We start from the raw sequence: 23,770 nt of genomic DNA on the forward strand, positions 1-23,770 counted from the left end.
ACTCCTCTCTCTTCCCTGTTCATTTTCAGAATTTCTTCCTCCCCATCAACTTTCTCTCCCTCTGTCCCTCCTCTCTCTCCTCTCCATCCCTTTCCACTCCACTCTCTCCCCATCTCTCTCCTTTCCATTCCTTTACACTTTCGCCTCTCCAACTCTACTCTCTCCCCATCTCTGCCTCATCTCTCTTTCTCTCTTTGTCTCTCATAAGCACCGTCTGATGTTAATTTCAACAATTAAAAGACACGTCCTTCTACTTAACTACCTACCTACACTGCCTCCTGTTTAAGTCAGTTTATTTGCAGGTAATATACCTCAGTGTTTAGTCTCCTGTGTTCACTTGATTTTTATGCGTTAAAAAAAAAACTGAACACACACCCTCAGGTGTAAAAGCAGTAACAGCTCCCTCTGCACACGGTCACTTCCTCTATGTGCTGTCAATCACTCAGTAGCCCCTTCCCCCCCCCCACCCCCCCCTCCCCTCCGGCCCCTCAGTCATGCTGCAGGCTCTCGTCCTCCGTGATCCCCTGGATCCGAAGCTCCTCCAGCACGTTGTCAAGGTGACCGGGGTCGGGGTAACCGTGTCCCGTCAGGTTGGAGCCGAACTCGGTCTTGTGGTGGACCTCGTTCCAGATGACCGTGTCCGACTCGCCCGTGGTGCTGGACGTCCCGACTGAGAAGACCAGCCGCCGGTCCCAGGCCACCAGGAGCAGCCGCAGCACCTGGAAAGGGGTTCCCCACGTTTTTACACAGCGTACCCGCCTGTACCCCTGCCCAGGACCTCGCACCCGTTTCGAGTTTAACAGCACTACCACCCAGACTCAATATAGTGCAGGCATTCATATCTACTGTCTCAAGGTAATGCAGGGGTTCACCTGAAATGCACCCGCACCTTACATCGACCTCAGTCTGCCTAATTCAGCCCGCAGGTCACCGCATGTGTCTGCTGTGCCAGCGAACACTCACACTTCAATAACAACATAAATCAAACCTCCATAACTAAAACCACTTCCCGTTCCTCCACAGGCAAAGCCGGTTTTTCCGCTTCGAGGTGGGAACGCGATTCCACTCGGTCAATTTTACCAGCAGCACAGCGAAGCCCAGCGGAGTGTGTGAAATTATGTAAAGGAAAAGTCGGGAGATTTATAAACTCCGAGATAAAGATAAGAGATATTAAAAAGCTGCACTGACACGCCAGCTCAACTCAACTGACAGGGACAAGCACCTACACGTGTACTTACTAGCGATAATGAAATTGCTAATATCAGGACACGGTTGCTGGGAGAAAGAATGTCAGTGTGTCCTTACTTAGAGCTATAACAAAGGATTAGGGTGACAGTTGTCGAAAAATGCAGAAGCTTTGTATTATAATCTGCTAAAACATTTTAATAACACCTACATTATACAAGCATGAATAGCAAAATGATATTGCACTTTGCACATTCATAAGTACATGTACAAAACCTCACATAAGCAAGCACACACAAACTTGACACGCACCAGCACACACACACACACACATTCACACACACAAACACACACACATGCACACACACATGCACACACACATGCACATACACGCACACACACACACGCACACGTACACACAGACTCTCTCAGTACCTTGCGTCCCTTCTCACTGTCTGGGAGATAAACACACACACACACACACACACACACACACACACTCACGCACATGCACACACACACACACGCCCACAAACACTCACGCACATGCACACACACACACACTCAGTACCTTGCGTCCCTTCTCACTGTCTGGGAGATAGCAGTGGCGAGGAAAGCCTCTGGCTGTGAAGGGCTTGCCAGGGTTGGGGTGCTCAGGGCCCTGAGAGAGAGGGAGGGAGAGAGAGAGGGAGCAGGAAAGAGGGAGAGAGGGAGGGAGAAAGAGAGAGAGAGGGGGAGGGGGAGGGGGAGAGAGAGGGAGAGAAAAAATTAATTGACTCCTGTTTTCTCCACAGCACTATGACCACTTGATGTGAGATGTGACTTCCACACACACTCCCACTGTCAGGCCCGTGTGCATGTACGTGCGTGTGTGAGAGCGTTAATGTGTGTATGTATGGGTGTGTGTGTGTGTGCGTGTGTGTGTGTATGCATGTGTGAGCAGTACCTGGATGCTGGATGTTGTAGATGTATGAGTATTAGGCAGAGCAGTACCTGGATGCTGGATGTTGTAGATGTATGAGTGTTAGGTTGAGCAGTGCCTGGATGCTGGATGTTGTAGATGTATGAGTATTAGGCTGAGCAGTACCTGGATGCCAGGTGGGATGTTGTAGATGTATGAGTATTAGGCTGAGCAGTACCTGGATGCCAGGTGGGATGTTGTAAATGATGCGGATGGTTTTACAGTCAGGGTGCCCGGGGAGGGAGTGGGGGATGACGTGGTACTCCATCTTGCCAGGGGGCTGGTTGCCAGTCTTGACGCCGTAGATGGTCTTGCAGGTGGGGCACTGCAGGCTGCCATCCTTGTTGCCGTTGTTGTACATGGCGACCAGGCACTGCAGGTGGTACTGGTGCCCGCACATGGACAAGCGGCCCACCGACTCCACGCGAGAAACGCTGCCCACCCCGGGACCCTTATACCCAGACGGGCCCCCTAGTGGCTCCATGCAGATAGTACAGTCCTGAGAGAGGGAGGGGGAGGGAGAGGGAGAGAGGGAGAGGGAGAGAGAGAGGGAGAGAGGAAGGGAGGGAGGGAGAGAGAGAGATATCAATATGTATTATTATAAATCAGTAATAATAAATAATAAAAAAGTAACAAGGACCATGATACTCTTGAGAACATTGAACATGTGTAACAGGTAACACAGATTACTTCAAAATAATCTAAAGTGCAGAAGTGGGGATGGGTGGGCGATGTAGCCTGACTGACCTCCTCGGGGGGGTTCCGAACTTTCTGCAGGTACTTCTTCACCACCTCCTCTGGAGTTTTACCTGGGGTGGAGAGAGTGGTCACACCTGTGCATATGTACGGGCAGACAGGTAAATGCGTACATGTGCAGCACGTATGAAAATATGCATGTATGTTCAACTTAGTGTGTTATATGCGCACAGTGTATGCGCAGATGTATGTGAGTATGCGCAGGTGTAAGTGAGTATGCGCAGATATACGCGAGTATGTGCAACTCATGCACAGGTGCGCAGGCGCACCTTTGCGGGCCTGCTTCTTGCTGGTCTTGCGGCAGCAGTGGCTCAGCCCGGGGATGGGCTTGATGTCGCTCTTGCTGACGGGGGGCGGGTGCAGGACCAGCTTGGGGGGGCGGGTCAGGCACACAGGCAGAGCCGCAGCACTCATCAGAATTCCGGTGATACCTGCAGGGAAAGGAGGTGACAAATATGCATACGGTTCACAAAAGAAAAAAAAGCACATGTTGGCAGACTGCCAGCAAAACAAGGACAAATGATGTGGACTGATGTGAGCAACCGTTCAGCTACTTGAGTGCTTATAGCACCCCCTAGTGGAGAATCATCAGCCTGCTAAACATGAAGGGGTGGGAGTGTCAGCGAGTGAGTCACAAACCAGTCCATCAGGTGCTTTGCATCCAGAAATCTAATTTTACCAATATCCAGAAAACAAAATTCCTCCGTCATGTGACCGCACATTTTGGTTACTCGCATACTTTCAAGCATGTACTTGAAGAAGGAATGTTTCCGTGTCTGCGAAGACCAACCAGTACGTCTGTCTGCCACTGTAGATGTCAGCGTCTGGGTCACCCAGCGGGCGTGTGCGTGTGAGGGTTGCGCATGTCGTGGGTGTGTGTGTGCGTACATGCATGCGTAGGTTTGCATTCGTTTCCTCTCTTACCTGCCAACGCTGGATGGACAGGGCTGGAGCCGTTAAGGTTCTTCACCGGTACAGTGGGAACCCTGAAGCACACACGGATACCGCACGGTCAACTCCCAACACACACCCACACATCGTAGACCACCCCCAAAAAGCCAATTAACGGGTTCAGTAATTGAATTATTTATGTGTTTAATAATAATGTTTTTGGAAAAACGTGTGATATTCCTTTGGGTAAGACTGCATAGTCATGGAAATAAAACTAGACTTTCTGACTGCAGCGAACATATGTTAATTGAGGAGGTGCGCGAACCAGCTGCATGAGCACCAGCTGAATGTCAACTGTGGGAAAGTTTAGTCTGATCCCCGCTAGTCCATTAGCATTAACACCCAGCCCATCTGTCCCACTGACACACACACACACACGAACACACACACGTACACAGGCACACACACGCCCACACACACACACGTACACACACATGCACACACACACACACGGACACACACACAGACACACACACGTACACAGGCACACACACGCACACACACACATACACCTATACACAGGCACACATGCACACATTTATACACACACACACACGTAAGCCCATGTACACACACACAGACACACACACACACCCATACAGAGGAGATCAAAGGGAGGAAGGGTGAAATAAAGGGAACTGGGAACAAAACCAAGAACCGTCAAAACAGTCAAAACCAAACCCTCTGCTGAAGCTATTATCCGTGTGAACTTTCTGAATGAACTCTTGTTTAACAAATCGAAAACCAAATTCATAACTGATCCAACGGGTCTTCTTGGGGTGTTGATGGCATGCGTAGTGAATGTCAGTTCATGACTCACTACATAAAAAACGGCTCCTCAGGTCTGAGGACAGAGGAGAAGACAGGGTGGGTCTCACACGTACACACACACGCACGCAAACACTCACACACGCACTCAAACACTCTCACGCACACACACACACACACACACACGGAAACACTCACACGCACACACAAACACACACACGCGCTCAAACACTCTCACACACACACACGCAAACATTCACACACACACACACACACACACACACACAGAAACACTCACACACACAAACACAGACACACGCACGCAAACACACACACACACACACACACACACACGAGCACGCAAACACTCACACACATGCACGGAAACACACACATGCATGCAAACACTCACACATAGACGCAAACACACACACGCAAGCACGCACACACGCACACAAACACTCAAACACACATGCGCTCAAACACACACGCATGCAGACACAGAGCAGAGCCTGGAATTCAGCATCACGGTACAGAACGTACGTCACAAAAACCGAAAAAGAAAATGGCGGGTCCCCTGGTTCCGCTGAGTGCTTCACAGCAACAGGGAACGAGTGAGAAAGTGCGCAAAAGCTCAGCTGCCGTGACTCGCTGTGACTCTGTGACTCTGTGACCCTCTGTGACTCTCTGTGACTCGCTGTGACTCTCTGTGACTCTCTGTGATTCTCTGTGACTCTGTGACTCTATGACTCTCGTCTTTACGGTGACAAACCCGAAGTGCAAACAACAGGGGATTCACTCCCACCTGCGCAATGCATTCTGGGGAATATTACTGCGGAGCCACAGAGAGGGGTGGAGTCTTGACCCAGTGACCTCGCCACCCCTCCTCCACTCCCACTCCGTCTCTCCCTCCATTCCTCCGTCCAGGTCTCGTTCCTCCGCTCCCTAATCCCTCTGTTCTACCAGATGGTCATCAGTTACAGACCTGCCAGCTGCCGGCCGCTGAAATTCATCTGTACACAATTCACGCTGTGTCCGTCTGCTCCATTAAACGGCTGTAATATTCAGCACAATTACTCCTCATTGGTGGTACACCAACGCTGTGAGGCTACGCAACGCGCTTTGTTCTCCAGTTCATCCCAATCTTTTCTAATTAACCTCCCCGGTTTTCCCTCTTAATAGTATAACTAGAGCTATTCTCCTGGGCTTTCAACGGCAAGTTGAAGCACATAAGACAAAAAAAATATACGTATTTATTTAAATGTAAACTTTCATTTAAAACTTATTAACCAGTGACCGCTGACATCAATCAGCGTTGGAAAACACCATAGTTAGAAGTGAATAAGGTGTCCAGGGACCTGAACTGTGGGGTCTAAGCATACAGTTCATTTGATCTAAGGAACAAAGACTGGAATGCCTTTGGCTTTCTATGAATCGCTGAATCTAGTTATGAGATCAGAGCACCCTCTGGTGGCAAGAAAAAGGTATGGCAGTCACACCTGTTCAGGTACCTTCAGGTTAAGTGTTTTTAAGTGTGGTTTCCTGAACTTGTACTCGAGCTACACAGTTTCATTTCCTTCGCATGTTCTAGCATACCTTTCTCTCGTCTGAGGGAGCTCCCCTCCATCATTCTTTCTCTTCACAAGAAAAACATTCCTTCAACCCATCTTGAGTTTCACAATGATTCCTCTTTCTGTACTTCATCATTTTTTCTGAAAACCACCAGAACAGCTTTTAAAGGCTTTCACAAGTCTGTCTCAGTCTGATCGTTTGAGATGGACAGCACATTCAGAATACTGACATACTGATATGATCTCTTTCTCTCTCTCTCTCTTTCTCTCAATGTGCTTTATTCGTAAGACAAAACACTACATTTTGTATTGCCAAAGCATACAGTCCTGAACAAAGCATACACCTACCACCGAACAATACATATACATCAAAGACTAGAAACAATTGAACAGTAACCACATGAAAACAAAAACTTTCCCCTCTCCCCCTCCTTCCCTCACTCTCTCCCTCTACCTCTCCCTCCCTTTCTCCAAGCCAGAGCCTGCTCTGACACACACACCCCGCCCCCCCCCCCCCTTTTTTCAGTGCCTTCACCCCAAAATCTCCAAACCTGGAGCCCTCGGGCCCATGTCCCCACTCAACACGCTCACCCAACCCCTGAACAAACACCTCAGGACAGACGGACAGATTCTTACAATTGTAACAGCACTCCCCCCCCCCCCCCCCCCCCCTTCCCCGGGGGGGGGGGGGGGAGGGGGGGCCACATTGTGCCGCAACAAAGGTTGCCATGGAGACGCGGCCAGCGCACACAATGTGAGCAGAGGGTCCCCAGGACTGCTGAGCCTGGGAACAGGGCAGAGGTTTGGCGGAAGGGGGGGATCTGCTGACCCCTGGTGACCCCCCCCCCCCCCCCCCCCCCCATCCGACATATCAGGCTCTTTCTCCTCCCATTCCATCTCTCGCTCCATCTCTCCCTCCCACCCTCTGCCCAGGCTACGTTCCTCCACTCCACAATCCCTCTGTTCCGTACACAGATGGTCATCAGTCAGAGTCCTACCCCCCCCGCAGCTGATTTACCGCAGACTTTAAACCCCCCACGCTCCGCCCAACACGCTATCCATCTACCCCCTACAACACCACCACCCGCACCCCCAACACCCCTCTCAGCAGCCACATCAGACAAAGCACTGCTCGCTGATCTAACCCAGAGAAAGCACTCTACTAAACCAGAGAAAGGGCTCTCCACTAGACTAAACCAGAGAAAGCACTCTACTAAACCAGAGAAAGGGCTCTCCACTAGACTAAACCAGAGAAAGCACTCTACTAAACCAGAGAAAGGGCTCTCCACTAAACTAAACCAGAGAAAGCACTCTACTAAACCAGAGAAAGGGCTCTCCACTCTACTAAACCAGAGAAAGGGCTCTCCACTAAACTAAATCAGAGAAAGGGCTCTCCACTAAACTAAATCAGAGAAAGGGCTCTCCACTAAACTAAACCAGAGAAAGCACTCTACTAAACCAGAGAAAGGGCTCTCCACTAAACTAAACCAGAGAAAGCACTCTTCACTTAATTCACCTGAAAATGCATCCAGTAGATCAGGAGACTCACTGAACTCTACCCTATCGATTTAACACCGCAGTTTCCCAGGTATAATGAGTGACGCAGAGTGTGGAGTTCATCTGAGTGTAAAGGGGGACGTCCCCATTGTCGTATTTAGACAGAACCTGACCCTGAGCTCAGGGTACCTGGGGTTTCTGTCTGAGCTCATTCAGGCAAAGTAGTCAAAAATCTGAGCAGGCCTTAAGCTCAAATGACATCACGCGGCGTGTCATGCCCTGTCCTCTATCTGGAGTGACGGCGAAGACTCATCGCTCCAGTCCGTCCAGTTTGAGCAAAGAACCAACGGTAAATTGCGTAAGACTTTCTGTTACTCACCGCGCAATCTTTTGTGTGTGCGTGCGTGCGCGCGCATGTGTGCATTTGCATGCTTGCATACATCTACTAGTATTTTCGACATGTACTTTATGTTTTTACCTCCAGAAGTTTGACAGTTGTACCTTTCAAACAAAATCCACAAAAACACAACAGTGAATTGCAGTTTAGCACTACACTGACATAAGCATGCACTACACTCAGATAAGTATGCGCTACACTCAGATAAGAATGCACAGATCAGCCCCTAACTGCACTACTACTTTGCACCTAGGACCGTGTACTGCTCCTAGCTTTGCACTAATACTTCAGGAGAACGGCTGCGTCTGATTGGTCAGCCTTTGGTCACGCGCTCTCTCAGGTGGGAACAGGTGTGTCGGCGCGGACAGGCGAGCTCACCCGGAGGCGATGAGTGCCCGCGACTGCGCCATGGCGATGCGGTGGAGGGCGGGCCGGCTGAGACCCGCCAGGCTGGCGCGCGGCGGGATGGGGGCGGCGCAACCGGCCGACGAGGCGGAGGCGGTGGAGCGAGGGGCCGGGGCGGTGGGCGAGGAGGTCGCCGTGGTGATGAGCGTGGCGGTGGGCACCAGCGGGGCGGAGCTGGTGGTGGTGCTGATGGAGGAGAAGCTGGAGCTGAGCGCGGAGGAGGCGGGCGGCGGCGGCGGGGGGGGCGGGACGGAGGGCAGCGGCGGGGGAGGGGGCCGCGTGGAGGACAGGGAGAGGGCGGCGGCCGCCGGGCCCAGGAGGGAGAGCGAGTGGGTGAAACTGGGCCGGTTCTTGCGGAGCGAGTGGGACCTGGAGAGGGAGGGGGGGTGGGGGAGGGTGTGGGAGTAGGAGTTCGGCGGGCTGGAGGCCGAGCGGGGCGCCCGGGCGGGCTTGGGGCTGGGCGGTTTGGCCTGGGGGGGCCTGCGGCCCAGCGTGTGGGCCATGGCGCCGGTCTTCACGCTCAGGACCAGCATGCACTGCGGGCAGGCACAGGCCTGCAGGGGCGGGGTCAGGGACGACGCGGAGAGGGCGCCGCCGGGGTACAGCGCCCCGCCCATTCCGCCGGAGCTCGTCCCGGACACGCCCACCCCCAGCAGCCCGCCCGTGGAGCCCCCGCCTGCCGCCGCCGCCGCCGCCGCCGCCCCCCAGGCGTGGGACCTGGGCAGGGCCCCGGACACCAGCGGGTAGGCCAGGTCCGAGCGGCGCTGCACCCGCCGCCGCCGCTGCGTCTGCCCGTTGACCTGCGTCATGCTCTGGAAGTCGATGAGGTAGCGGAAGCCCAGCGGCGACAGGTCCACCCAGGGCTGCTGCCGGTCCCGCGCCGCCTGGATGGCCACGCCCACCTCCATGTCGTAGGCCGTCCAGGAGCCCGCGTCGTTCTCCCACTCCCACAGCCAGCCCTGCCCCGGGGCCGAGGTCGGGTCGTAGAAGCTCCGCCGCACCGGCCGGAGGGTCCCTGCAGGGGGCAGCAGAGCGAGCGTGTTACACCACGAACAAGGACTACAACCACAGATTAAAGGCAACTGGAAACTACAGAGCCATAACACCGCAGTAAGCGAGAGACAGGGTTCGAACAGTAGATTAAAGGTAACTGGATACTACAGCACCACAACACTACAGAAAGTAAGAGAGAGTTGGAACAGTGGATTAAAGGGAACTGGACACTACAGTACCATAACACTGCAGTAAATCGCAGACAGTTAGAACAGAGGATTAAAGTTAACCGGATACTACAGTGCCATGAGACCGCAGTGAGAGAGGGTTAGGTTAGGTTCGTACGGGCACAGAGGGTAACGGAAAGAAACAAGGCGCTTTAAGGAGCTACACTTCAGCACTCTGCAGGTCCTTGGACACGGCAGCAGGGGGATCACCAAGCACTCAATCCCCTTAAAGTGAGCTAAGCCCCCCCCCCCCCCCCCCACGGATTTCCCAACGCTGAATTTCACTAACACCTGCCGTAACAAACGGCCCGGGACGGGGCTGTCCAATGCTTATCCGAAAAGGGCCGACGTGGGTGTAGGTTTCTGTTTTGGCCCAGCACTATGACGCCTGATTCAGCTAATTCTTTGCTAATCCCAGCCTTCAGACAAGGGCTTGATAAGCAAGACTAGGTTTCACAGTGCTGGGCCAAAAACAAAAAACCTGCACCCACACCGGCCCTTTTCGGATAAGACTGGACACCCCTGCCTTGTAACAACAGCTGGCTCGCTCTCGTGTTACTACAATAATAAACCCTGTCCGTGACAAGGACACGTCTACATTCAGAATTTTAAGAGTGGTAGAGCAATCTAATAAACTGAAATCATAATAAAATAATCGAACTTTTTTTTTTCTCTCTCCAGGCAGTAACTGCGCTGTCTATGGGTCACGATTTCACATAATTCCTTTTCACCAAAACAGCATTTGGCAAAGGCGAAAGTGAAAATCCAGGCCAGGCGGAGGTGGGTCACAGTCCAGCCAATAGGACCAAGGCGTGCTGAGCTGTGCTGTAACCAGGGGCAACTGCTGTGCCTACCAACGCCAGGAAAAGTCCACTGTTTGTTTTCAAATGCAGGGTGTCACCTGCAGGGGGGGCGGGGGGGCAGGGGCTGCCAGCATACAATCAGAAACATCCTTCTGGTAATATAAAAAATAAAAAATAAAAAAAACCCGAAAAAACACAGAAACAGCCGTTTTCTATAAGCAGTAAGTTCTCTCACAGAACCAAGAGTAAGTGCAGATTAAGAATGAAGTAATACCCAAAAACCAGGCCCTCCCCCCCTTCATCAAATGGCCCATTTGTAAATGCGGGACAGGTCGGCATGGGTGCTACCCTTGCTGGCAATTTTAGAAATTTCCAAATTATGCGCTCCACAGGCACGTCCCGGTTCTACTTTCCAGGACACCCAGATGGGCCCTACCGCTGGGGAAGGGAAGCGGGTTCATTTGCATTCATCCCAGTTCAGCCAATCACTGCCATTACTGAACATTCTAATCATCATCGTCCCCGGGGGGGGGGGGGGGGGCTGTGCAGTGCTCCTCACCACGGGAGCCATTTCCTTTTTACCCCTGAGCAAGGGAGGGCGTTAAACAGCAGGTGTCTGTGAAGGTGCACGGTCTTGTGACTAAACCGTGGGTATCTCACAGGGACAGACGCAGACACGGGCTTTCACACCTCCCTGCCTGAGGGCGTTCACACCCCCCAACCGAAAAAACACAGCTTATCGAATTACAAGCCTGAGGATTAATACTACTGTGTGTGAGCGTGTGTGTGAGAGTGTTTGTGTGTGTGTGTGTGTGTGTGTGCGCGCATGCATATGTGTGTGTGCGTGAGCTGAAGGCAGACTCTTTGGGCAGGTGTAGCAGGTGTCTCCATCTGTTTCTTTTCCCTATTGTTTCCACTCTCTATAGCCTACTGACCCCCTGCCCCGCCCCCATGACTGTCAGCCTGAATGTCTTTATTTACCCCAGTGCATGGGAACGGAGTGTATGTGTGTGTGGCTGGCTGGGGGGGGTTCATGCTGGGGGGTGGTGTGGGGGCAGGGGCCGGGAGAAATTTGAAGACAACGTTCTCTCAAGCGTGGTGCAGTGAGACCGGTTTTATGGGCTCAAATCTGTGCAGATTTACTGGTCTTCAAATGACCTGCTGAAGGCCCAACCCAAGAACAGCGCTATTTAACCCAAGTCTGGACAGCAGTCAATGAAGACCAGTGACTCTGTGTACCATTAGCACCACACCCAACCCCCCCCCCCCCCCCCCAAATAAAAAAATCTAATCATCCAAATCTCTCCTTCTCCTCAGGCTCTTCTGCTTCCCCAGTCCTTTCCGCCCATTTAAATGATGACGGATGACCAAAAAATCCACCCCCCCCCCCAGGGGGCCATTGGGACAGTGGTGTGGAGAGGGCAGTGGCAATACGGAAACTTTAAAATTGCAGTGAAGCACGACCGTAGAGGCTGGGGTGGGGGGGTTATAAAATCTGCCCCTCTGCGTGGAAGGCAAGTGAGCACTACCATCCCGCTACTTGCTAGTTTTCTCTCTCTCTCTCTCCCCCTTTTCCTCTCTCGTGACTTTTCTCTCCTTCTGCTTCTCGCACCCCCTCCCTTTCTACATCAAGGAGAGGGGGCCCCACACATGTCTTCTCGCATACGTTGAAGGGGGGGGGGGGGGGGGGGGGGCGGGGGGCAGAATGGGGGCCATGGTCTCTTCTGATTATTACAACAAATTACAACACCTCTTCAGGGGCAGCCCGACTGCTGTAGAAACTGCTTGTAGAGGCTGTGCCGTAGAGCCTGTGCTTGGCTGCACTAGTAGAAGCTGTGTTTGTAGAGGTGAGGCTGTGCTGCAGGGGCTGCAGTGTGGCACTCGGACCCGTTTAAAGTGGTTGCGGGTCGGGGGTCTCTGCCGCGGGCCGGCTTTCGGGCACCGAGCCTCCGAACCGGGACGGGACCAAACGGACCCCACCGGAAGCACACCCAAAAAAGTAAGCCTCCCGCCAGCACAGGACCAGGAGACAGACACACGTACCCCGATCTGCTTTGCTACTACATGACACAAAAGTTTCATCAGTTTTCGCCCTTTTCTTTTCCCTTCTTCCCTGAATCTATCCTTCCACTACTCCCACCCCCACTCCCTCCCTCCCTCCCTCATGTGTTCTGGCTCCACTTGCCCCTCCCTGTCCAGGACTTCTCAAAATAAAATTAAACTTGGTAAAGCTGTCCCTCTGTGCCTGGGCCGGGCCGGCTTTTCCGACGCTGTCATGGCAACCGAAAGACGCCTCTCTGCGTGCGCCGCCCCCACGCGGTGACCTCTGCCCTCTGACCCCGGCTCGGGGTGCAGCTGCGGGGCTGTTTGGGAATCTGTCAGAGGAGGGACGCGTCAGCTGCACGGCCGCAGGTGACAGGCAGCGGTCTGTGGGCCGCCAGGGCGTCCAGAACCACCTGCAGGACCGCTGCCCAGCACTGACTGCTGCCAGGACTACAGACCGCAGCCAAGATTACAGACCAGCACCAAGATTACAGACTGCTGCCAGGACTACAGACCGCAGCCAAGATTACAGACCGCAGCCTAGACTACAGACCAGCACCAAGATTACGGACTGCAGCCAAGATTACACACCCGCAGCCAAGACTACAGACCACAGCCAAGATTACAAACCAGCACCACAGCAACTGACCACAGCCAAGATTACAGACCAGCAGCCAAGATTACAGACCGCAGCCAAGATTACAGACAAGCACCAAGATTACAGACCACGCCAAGATTACAGACCAACACCAAGATTACAGACCACAGCCAAGATTACAGACCAGCGCCAAGATTATAGACCAGCACCAAGATTACAGACCACAGCCAAGATTACAGACCAGCACCAAGATTACAGACTGCAGCCAAGATTACAGACTAGCACCACAACAACAGACCAGCACCAAGATTACAGACCAGCACCATGACAACAGACCAGTATAAGACATTAAAAAATATCATAACCTAAATAAAGGGAGTGCGCTAATACAATCAAGATGGAGCCTGAAGGGGTGGGTCTTCAGTCTGTGTTGGAAGATGGCCGATGACTCAGCTGTCCTGACCCGAGTTCATTCCACCACAAGTGAGGCCAGTACAGACAGGCACCGTAACCGGGAGAAACCAACCACGCAGGGAGGGTGGAGCTAATCGCCTCAGGGTTGCTTCACCGAGAGGTCTAGGGGGTCTAAGGTTTGAAAACCGATCGGAGGTACGGTTGGAGGCACGATCCATTCATTGGCCGGTACGCTGGCAACCAGTTTTTAAACTAGACGTGAGCTTTGACAGTTAACCAGCGAGCAGCCAGGGGAGTGGCTGAAGTAACCACATGTTTGGCAGAACTGAAGACAGTTCTTGCGTCCGCGCTCTGTACTGACACACATTATCATTTCCTTGTTGTTGCGGTGAAATATTGGAGTGTTTTGGCTATGAGGGCATGCAATTTGAACGGAATTGCAATCACTTAATTGTATACCGCAAACCGGAACATGAACCAGTTTCTGTTCGCATGTCTACTCTTTTCTGGCTCTTTCTCCTTTCCCTTCTCGCCGTGAAAGGACAAACACCTTTTTTCTTTTCCCCACTCACAACACCTACAGGCATAACTTCCACACCTTATGCTTACACTTACCCTAAACACAGCCATTACATTACATTACAGGCATTTAGCAAACGCTCTTGTCCAGAGCGACTTACACAACTTTCTTTTTTTTTTTACATAGCATTTACAGTTGGATATATACTGAAGCAATGCAGGTTAAGTACCTTGCTCAAGGGTACAATGGCAGTCGAACCTGTGACCTTCTGGTTACAAGACCTGTACCACACCGATTATACTACACTGCCGCCCCATAGCCTTTCCCAATTCTTACTCATGATTCTCTGTTGACTTTTTTTTTTGCTAAACTTATTTGCAGCCAGAGCAAGAGGGAGACATTACAAATAACGGGCCCTGCTCTCTCTCTGGCTCCTGCTGGAGCACTACACACTTTAACTCTTAAACTCTCCTGTCATCACCATACTGAACACAGACACACTACTACCTGTGTGTGTGTGTGTGTGTGTGTGTGTGTGTGTAAAAGAGAGAGAGAGAAACTGTGTGTATAATGCAAACGTGAGTTCCCTTGCAGTTGTGTGATGTTACAAAAACTTAACTCTGTTGCTGAATCAGCTTATTTCTCCCTTACCCCATTCGGCACCCCGCTCTCTCTCTCTCTCTCTCTCTGTCTCTAATTGCAACCGAATTATGTCCAAAACAACAGCTGCGCACAAAATTCTGCCAGTAACGGGAAAAGAGGGTCCTCTGTTGAAACGCAGCTGTTCTAGAACATCACCACTGACCTGCGGCTTGAACAAAGCGACGAACGCACGTAGCGAGAACCAAACCTCGAAAGTCACTGTTTCCCCCAATCTTACAGCTAACGTCATTGCCTGCTTTCTAAAGTTCTCTTATGAGTCCATATAAGCACTCAAAAGACCAAGGTAGTGTGGTCTAAAAGAGAAGGCCTACTTGGGGCAAGCAAGAAACGTGGCAGCTGCAAGTTTAAATGTAATAATAATACTAATAATAACTTTATTTATATAGCACCTTTCATACAGAGTATTTAGCTCAAAGTGCTTTGATAGATCAACAGTCACACCACAATATTACATTACAGGCATTTGGCAGACGCTCTTATCCAGAGCGACGTACAACAAAGTGTATAACCATAACCAGGAACAAGTATGACGAAAACCCTAGAGATAAGTACCGGTCCAAGTGCAGGGAACAACCGCATAGTTCAACTTGGACCCTGAAGGTTAAACTGATTAACACTAACACAACGAGAACGGCAACAACGCAGTCTATGGACAAAATACAAGTAGTAGTTAAGACAGTTAATGCACTTAAGTCACCTACGAAACAGCTGCCTAGTTACAACCCTAAGCTTACAGTCATTTACAGGGGGGTAGGGAGGGATGGGGACAGGTGCAGCCTGAAGAGGTGAGTCTTCAGTCGTCGCTTGAAATGGGTCAGTGTCTCAGCTGTTCTGACCTCCACGGGGAGGTCATTCCACCATCGTGGGGCCAGAACAGACAGGAGACGTGTTCTGGAAGTGTAGGTGCGAAGAGGGGGAGGTGCCAGGCGTCCTGAGGTAGCAGAACGGAGGGATCTGGCTGGCATGTAGGGTTTGAATATCTTGTGGAGGTGTGCTGGGGCTAATCCCTTGACTGCCTGGTATGCTAGGACCAATGTTTTAATTTTGATGCGTGATATCAGAATAAAACCATATCACCAAATCACAATGAACCATATCACAACAATGAATAAAACAACAAAAAAAATGTAAAATATAAAAAGATAGCACAGTTGGACAGACACAGACAATCTGACCAGAAGACCGTTACCTTCACACAAGATTCAACCTCTATGGATTCCACCCGCTATTACTGCTACGGGATCATTACACCCATCATAACCCTGTCAGCAATATCACATCTTCGTCATCACATGCAAACGGCGATGAGCTATTTCCAGCTTACCGGTGTCTTGCCTGAACTGATGCATGGAGTGCAGGTCAATGATGTAAGGCGAGAGGCGGCTGTCGACTTGGCCCAAGACGACGCTGCCGCCGCGCGGGTCACTTCGAATCACCACTTCGATGTGGTGCGACACGACCGAGCTGTAGGGCCTCCAGCGCCCATGCTCGTTCAGCCATTCCCACACGACCACGGCGGACGCCAGCAACATCGTATCGCTGGGGGGAGAAGACGGCACTGGTCATTCACAAGTCTGTCTTTTTTTTTAACCCTTTTTCCATGGCCCTGTATAGCCTAAAGATTGATATTTACATAGCTCTTGGGAATAAATCTCTCCAGTTTAGCTAGTTCTTCCACTTCGGAAAGGGGAGGCCTGTAATTTGTTATATTCATTAAGTTAGGCTACATTAAATCAAAGCTACACAGTAAACATAAACAAGTTTGTTATTCACCACAACGCATTTAACACAAAGGCCAACGACATCGTGATTTTAATGAAAACGTCAATCATATATGAATTTGTTGGACAACTTAAGAATTAACAAATAATTTGGCAATATACTCAGAAACTGTTCCAAGTCATTCTTATGTGAAACTTACAATGCTATCTTATTTACTGTTATTCATTAGGCCATGCGGTTTTTATTTATTTATTGCAAATCGGATGCATGTAAATTTAAGAACGCGTAACCTCGTAGTATAGGACAATCTGTGGGGTGTATAGTCCACACATAACAGTGTAACTCAACACCACGATAAGTACTGCGACTACCTGTGACTCATTCAAGTCGTCCACAAAAGAAAAACTGGTTGAGCCGGCCTGACGAACGATACTCTACACATATTCATCCGAATAAATATTAAATATTTGGCGAACACAGTGGTTGGGTGGCATTTCATATTTGCGACTCTAGCCGGTTATTTCTCGCAGGCAAACGAGACTTGCACCTTATCCCACTGTCTTGACCACCACTCACTTGGACGGTATCTGTATATGACATGCACTTGGGCCTAGCTCGGTTCTACAGTGTACGAATGTGTCTTTCAACTAAGTTGTTGTAATGGTGACACAATCATAACATGTAGCAATGATTTTTGCATAGATGGGCTATGTGCAGTACTTGTGATGCATAGCCTAGCCTACTACATGAACAATAGGACTAAGCATAGCCTTCCAGTTAACGCATGATGCAAAAGAAAAGAAGCAAGTAAGGTAGATATGCAACCAGAATCGAACTACGTCAGTAACTCTTTTCTGAAGTCCTAGTTAGATGTCGAAAATCATAAATGAAGCGAAATAATAACACCCCGTTTATATCGGGGGACAGACGCGGACCAACCTCTGTACAAGAACGTGCGTTAGTGCTATTCGTTATGACTGGACGTATTCACGTAGCTATGCATTCAAATCCGTATTCTTGTCTTTTTCATTTATCAACGCTTGATCTCAAATTATTATGTTTTCAGTTAGATAGACCAGGCCTACCACGCATCGCTATCTGTAAAAATAATCGAATACACATGTAGCCTACTCGCCAGATGGTTGAATAGCCTACATAATTGAGCATAATCACCAGTTGCTTTTGGTCCTTGTTGTCAAAGCGGGTTTTCTGTCAATAAACGAAGCCAATCTTGTCAGTCTGTCTGGTTTTCAGTTTGTCCGTCCAGTCGCTCCATACGGAAGGATTGTAATACACTTTCACAATAACAAATACGAGGACAACTGAAATAAAACGCAGATATTATTTCTTTCCCAAGCACCAGCTGAACGTAACGGGATTTATGGGTCGTGTATTCCTGCGAAAATCTGACTCTTTTTCCCTATGCCTCCATTAAAATGGCACCGAGAGGCAATAAAAACGACCCATTTTTACGGTGCGGGGCTCGTCTGGTATCGTTTCTGTGTCTTATTTCACAATTTCATTATTCTGTATTCCTAAACCGGAATCCATTTCACCGCTCTCTCAGTTCTCCTAGCTAGCAGAGTCTGATGTTAAAAGTGAGAGTTATGGTAGGTCCGTGCCTTTGCGTTCGCTCGGCCCACTGTCACGCCCAAACCAGGCAAATTAGGATACAGCTAACCAATCACGCATAAGACACGCCCCTCTCTTCCACAAAAACCCCGCCTACTGCACATTAAAGATGAGGCGCATCTGGAAGTGTTGTTAATAGTACGAGTCGTTACAATCTACAGTATGCTACCTCGTTGATACAAGATATACACGATTAAGAATTAACTCTTTTAAGTCCAAGTCTCTCCTGTTTTACACGAACAGATTCGTGCCATTTCATATTCTAACTGTTTTGAGTTAACGCCTGTCTTAATTGCAGGGATATTACACTGATCAAGCTGATCAGTCAGCTCAATTCCCTCTCTTGGCTCCAGGAACGATCCGTTTTTGTTGCACGTAGAAATGTTGCAAGGCATCCCTCCAAAAGAACACAAATGGATCACATTCCACACAGAGGCAGTGGAGTGACCTGAGCCTGTGGTACGAATCACCTGCCTCAGCTTTGATCTATAACCAGTTATAACCAGTCCGCTTATAACCAGTGGAAGGTCAGGTTACTCTGTCTGGAATGTGGCCGCTAGGAAATTGGGTGTGGTATTTATTCACGAGAGCGCACCAGGTCCTGGCCATTGACCGGTACTACCTTACGATTACCCCTCAGGTGCACTGGGGGTGACCGACCTGTTATCCAGCACGATCGTAACTGCAAATCTATGCAGAAAATGAGGGCAATTCAGAGCTGAGGCAACAGGGCAAAGGCTCGAGATACAGTCCAAATGCAGAGACAGTGATTTTTATATTATTTTGTATTAAATCCATATTTTTGTAACAAGCATTACTGTATGTAACCTTTGGTTAAATAGTTCATCTTTTGATTCGATTGTAAACAATACTTTGCATTTATATTTTGGGCAATTTAATACGAACTGATCGTGCTATGTTTTTTGTGTTGTTATATATTTATTCCATTATGTTTGGAAAAAACTGTTAGATGCATTTTAATGTATGAAATGTGCTATGTAGCCTAAATTAGGATATTATTATTCGTTTGCTCTCCAGTTGGGTTGTTATAACTGTTTATCATACAGTGAGTTGGCTTCCAGCCGACCTTAGAATTTATTATAAAGGCAATAGTGCGATGTAAGGGAAGAAGTTTAGGGAGTGCGCGAACTCATCCGTTTAACTGTCGGTCCGTGAACTCGAGCAGCGATTGGTTTTTGGCTTTATCTTGGTAGCGATACTTGCCCTGATTCGTCACTAAATTCTTGGTAGCGATACGGCCGCTGCTAGGCCAAATCATTCCAATTTTTCGATATATGAGCTCTGATTTGGCCATACCAAGCAATTCTAGGTAAATACAAAATATTTAACTTGATTCGAACACACTCACACAGTCTAGATTGGGGTAAATAATATTCAACTAGGTTCTTCACTGTCGTCGTTATCATCGGAACCTGCCGCGACGCGTTTAAAACTGAGAAATGGACCTTAGAGACGCAAAGATGTGATTGGTAAGAAATGGACGGACGGAACGAGTCCTGATTGGTAAGAAATTAACCGCAGAGATGGTAAGATTGGGTTGGTAAGAAATGGACGTGGTACAGCACGTGATTTGAAAGAAATGGAAGCAAAAATGAAACTCGAATTGCGTGATTGGCTGGGTTGCAACTCCGTGAGCATTAGTGAAGAAATCGTAAATGACGAACCTGAAGCATTACATTACATTACATTCATTTGGCAGACGCTTTTATCCAAAGCGACGTACAAGAAGTGCATTTTCATGATCGTAGACAACTGCTGAACACGGGTTCAGTAAGGCACAAGCTTATTCTCTCAGGAAATAGAAAGCTAAATGACATTCCAAACGGACCAGAAAGCTGTGTCGGGCAGATAATGTCGATCAAGTCTATTTTAGCGAACCAGCCACTTTTAATATGTCATGATCACTTTTCCAGCGTATTCGCGGTCAGATCTGTACAAATGATTATGTGCGTCCTCACAACATACCTTCGCAGAGCCCGGATAGCTCAGTCGGTAGAGCATCAGACTTTTAATCTGAGGGTCCAGGGTTCAAGTCCCTGTTCGGGCGTATGCTTTTTTCCCCTTTCTCCACTAATGCCGAGTTCACACAACACTATTTTTACCCCGATTTTCCTGCACGACTCTCCTAAGGTCACTCCACTGACTACGGCTTGCTGCCAGGATCAGATTCAAAGTCCTGACCATCGCCTACACGGCAGCCAACAGGACATCCCCTGCCTATGTACAGGACATGATTCAATCCTACACGCCAGCTCAACCACTCCACTCCACTGCAGCAGGGCAACTCGCACCCCCTGCCATCCGGGTGAATGATTCTTGCTTGTTCCGACCACGGAGCTTCTCCGCCCGAGCTCCGCAGTGGTGGAACGAACTCCCTGTTCCTCTACGGACCACTCAGTCATTGCCCATCTTCCACCGTGGTCTGAAGACGCATCTCTTCAGACATCACATGGAATAACTATCACCACTCTGCAGGGCACTCCCAATCTAAAATCAGACTTATTACATATTCTTCCACTTAGTTCCTGCAGCACTTTCTTGTTACACATGTACCTCCACCCAGCACTTATATTACGCTCGCATCATTATCTTGGGTTTTAGTAATCTGGCAGACTTTATTTTAGGCTACATGTAAAAGTGATCGCCCAACGTGGGGCTCGAACCCACGACCCTGAGATTAAGAGTCTCATGCTCTACCGACTGAGCTAGCCGGGCACCTTGACATCCTTAAGAAATAAAGCAAAGAAAAATGTTCCTTCATTTAAACACATTGTACTAATGACTCTTTCTGTCTTGGACCATAACAGTAAGCATTTAAAAGCAAAATACTTACACTCTACCGTTAAAAATTTTATGTGTTCCCCATTTCGCGTTTTAGTTTACCAACGCTCTGAAGGGTTCTGGTGCACGTGCCACTTAAAGTACATCGTGTAACATTATTTTGTATACACTGCCATCGTCTGGCAAAATATAATATTACTCTACAAAGGTCCAGCAGAAATTACATACCAGAAGGTGTCGCTGTCGGCACACTAATCTCATAAATAATAGCATCTGAAGAAAAACACGTTTTCAACGTACAAAAATTCCTGGATAGCCTACTCACCCGTACAAAGCACTGTCTATAAATCATTAATTCAAACTTGCGTAATCTAGGCCTGCCATTAAAAATATTGATCATCAAAATTTGGCTAAGTTACAAGAAACAATCATGGCTATCTTAGTTCACAAAAATTAAACAAGCTGTATTGCACAGCAGTGCTACCCAATGTTTCCTAAATTATTTCAAGAAGCTTGGCCCTGTGTTTTCTTTTTTTATTTTACCATGAGGTTAACGAGTTATAGTTAACATAGTTAACGAGACTACCTTAATTTATTTGTCTGTACGCTTTTGATGATTTAGATCGCTGCCTGTATATAGTTGTTGCGGCAGCTCTGCGGAACAAGCCCCTGGTTGGGCGAAGCCTGTAATAGCAGTCCAAGGTTTTAGGGCGTACATGTAGTCATGTAGGTGTCGGGAGTCATGAACAGGGTTTGGTACCCAATCCTTGTAGCAGACAATGGTTCCCATACGACTGGTAATGATATCTACCGGACCAAATCGTAACGCAGATTTCGGTAGTTAATTTCGGTGTCATTTATAGCCAACTAACGTTATACACTCCCTGTGTTGACTCGTTAGCCATCTTGCCAACGCAAAACTTGGTCAAAATATCGAAAGCGGGATTGTCTAGTGTGTGGCTGTATTTTACCCATGATGATTCAAACAATGGGACGTGCTTTTGCAATAAAAAATAAAAATAAATATACGTTATTTAATGTCCTCCTTTGCTCGTTGTTTTAAACAAGGTAGAATAGCCTACCGTTTCAGTTTTGAAGCGTTGTGTCAGCAATGGTACAGTCAAAATGTGAACAATATCCATCCCTAGTCCCGAACGATATGACGTGGGGTTTGCATGTGAAATGACAGCCCAGAGAATGGTCTTCAGAAATATAAATGAGCTTCTCAAAAAGATTATGCAGCTGTAAACGCAAAGGTTTTTTGGCAATTATTAATTAGCAAGTAAGCTAGCTAGCTTCGACACAAACCAAAGATGGCGGCCGCAAAGTTTCTAAAAACGTGTGCACTACAGTATGTCCATTTTGCGTGTATAGGCCTATCCGATGTTGTTATTGGCTGATGTAGCTAAATGTCCAATGGGGAGAATCATTGATTGTGGAACTGGATTATTTGTGATGATGTAATCGACAAGAAAAATAAGAACAAGCTATACAAGAATTAGAAGGAAAAAACTTGGACTATGGGGCTTCATTGGGTGGAAGTGTGAAGTTGTTTGTGAATTATGTGTGTTTACGACTCCTTAAGTACATTAACTTCTGTACCATCTGACCTCACGTAGAGTATGTGGTCATTGTGGTTGTTTCTGTAGGAAAACCCAGAAAAAATACCAAACTCTCGGTGCTGTATAGGTATGGGGCATACTGCCCCACACATAACTTGGCAGGATGTCATACCTGCCATCCCAATAAAACAGCACACATGCGCCACCAGTTATACCCTCAATGATTAATTACAACAGCTTGTCAGCAAATGTCAATATGCTCAGTAGTGAAATGAGTTGTAAAAAGTGAACTGTCAACAAAAGATAAAATGTAAGCACCAAAGGAGATCGTGAAAAATTATTGGAGTAATAATAATGCAATGATATCCGACTGTTTGATTAATTCAGAAACTTGTCAATAGAACAGGACAATCAACAAGCATTTCACAATTATGAATATTAACAGCAAAAACTTACATTTTAAGGAGGCTACAGGTGTTGACTGAATGCAGTCATATTTTAATCGGGCTGGTGTAAATTCAATATAATAATATTCCATAAAGAAAGGTCAAGTCAGAAATAACCTTAAGGTGTTACCAAAACGTAGACTATAACAAAAAAATATAACGGGTTTTTATACCGTCTCTACCATATGTTTCTTGTGATGTCAGTTCTATACGATATGGCATGTCATAGTTGAAATGATCGGCGGAGCCTACGCGTTCAGCAACCACCTGCAGCCTGTGAGACTGGCATCTGGGTTTGACCCATTTACTGGAATTACCTTCAGTAATACTTTGTTTATCTCTACGTCTCAGGCTAATATAGCCACGGTGCAACATGAACATCTTGCCTGTCACCTCACCTGTAGTCACGTGCTGTAGCCACTGAAGTCGTGGGACTTTAAAAAAAAAACACGGCGGGGTTCACAAACATCTGCACGTGTCATATTGCCCATTTGAGCTTTCCTTAAGAGAGAAAACGTTCTACATAATTTCCTAATAATCTGACGTTATATTGAGCCTGTCTGTATAGTGGTGTATTTTGTTTCTTTATTGCAGCTAGTCATCAACAGTGTAAAAGAGTTTAATCTAAACCTATACGTCACTTCCCATTAAATCACGATTATGGTGATATAATTTAATATGTAGGATGCCATAATACACATATCACCTGATTGCTCCGCCCGTGAACAATGTGATCACCTTTCAGATTTCAATGTCGAGAATGACCCGTCCATACGTGCAGTCCATGCGGCTGGAGACGCCCGGAGACACCGTGAGCAGCCTTGGCTACGATTCGCAGCCAAGACTCCGCCTCC

The 23,770-nt window shown here is 48.4% G+C and overlaps 1 protein-coding gene and 2 non-coding genes across 4 annotated transcripts; 1 reads left to right on the forward strand and 2 right to left on the reverse strand.

Annotated features, from left to right (window-relative positions):
* Positions 1-461: 461 nt before the first annotated feature.
* On the reverse strand, positions 462-22,251 carry LOC118228308 (E3 ubiquitin-protein ligase DTX4-like). 2 transcript variants are annotated; one of them, XM_035419751.1, is made up of 9 exons: positions 21,991-22,251; positions 16,077-16,291; positions 8,465-9,506; positions 3,827-3,888; positions 3,172-3,333; positions 2,894-2,955; positions 2,325-2,645; positions 1,757-1,846; positions 462-719 (listed from the first exon to the last, which is right to left on the reverse strand). In XM_035419751.1, exons 2-9 carry the CDS (start codon positions 16,282-16,284, stop codon positions 489-491), a joined length of 2,178 nt encoding a protein of 725 aa, XP_035275642.1. In that variant the 5' UTR covers positions 16,285-16,291; positions 21,991-22,251; the 3' UTR covers positions 462-488. The 2 variants fall into 2 exon arrangements, with proteins under 2 accessions (XP_035275642.1, XP_035275640.1); XM_035419749.1 differs by lacking the exon at positions 21,991-22,251 and adding an exon at positions 17,648-18,109.
* Positions 20,102-20,174, forward strand: trnak-uuu. The gene has a single exon. It is a non-coding gene; the product is annotated as a tRNA-Lys (tRNA).
* Positions 20,770-20,842, reverse strand: trnak-cuu. Its single transcript has one exon. It is a non-coding gene; the product is annotated as a tRNA-Lys (tRNA).
* Positions 22,252-23,770: the final 1,519 nt, after the last annotated feature.

Source organism: Anguilla anguilla, chromosome 5 (assembly GCF_013347855.1).
Source record: "Anguilla anguilla isolate fAngAng1 chromosome 5, fAngAng1.pri, whole genome shotgun sequence".
In the NCBI taxonomy this organism is placed as follows: Eukaryota; Metazoa; Chordata; class Actinopteri; order Anguilliformes; family Anguillidae; genus Anguilla; species Anguilla anguilla.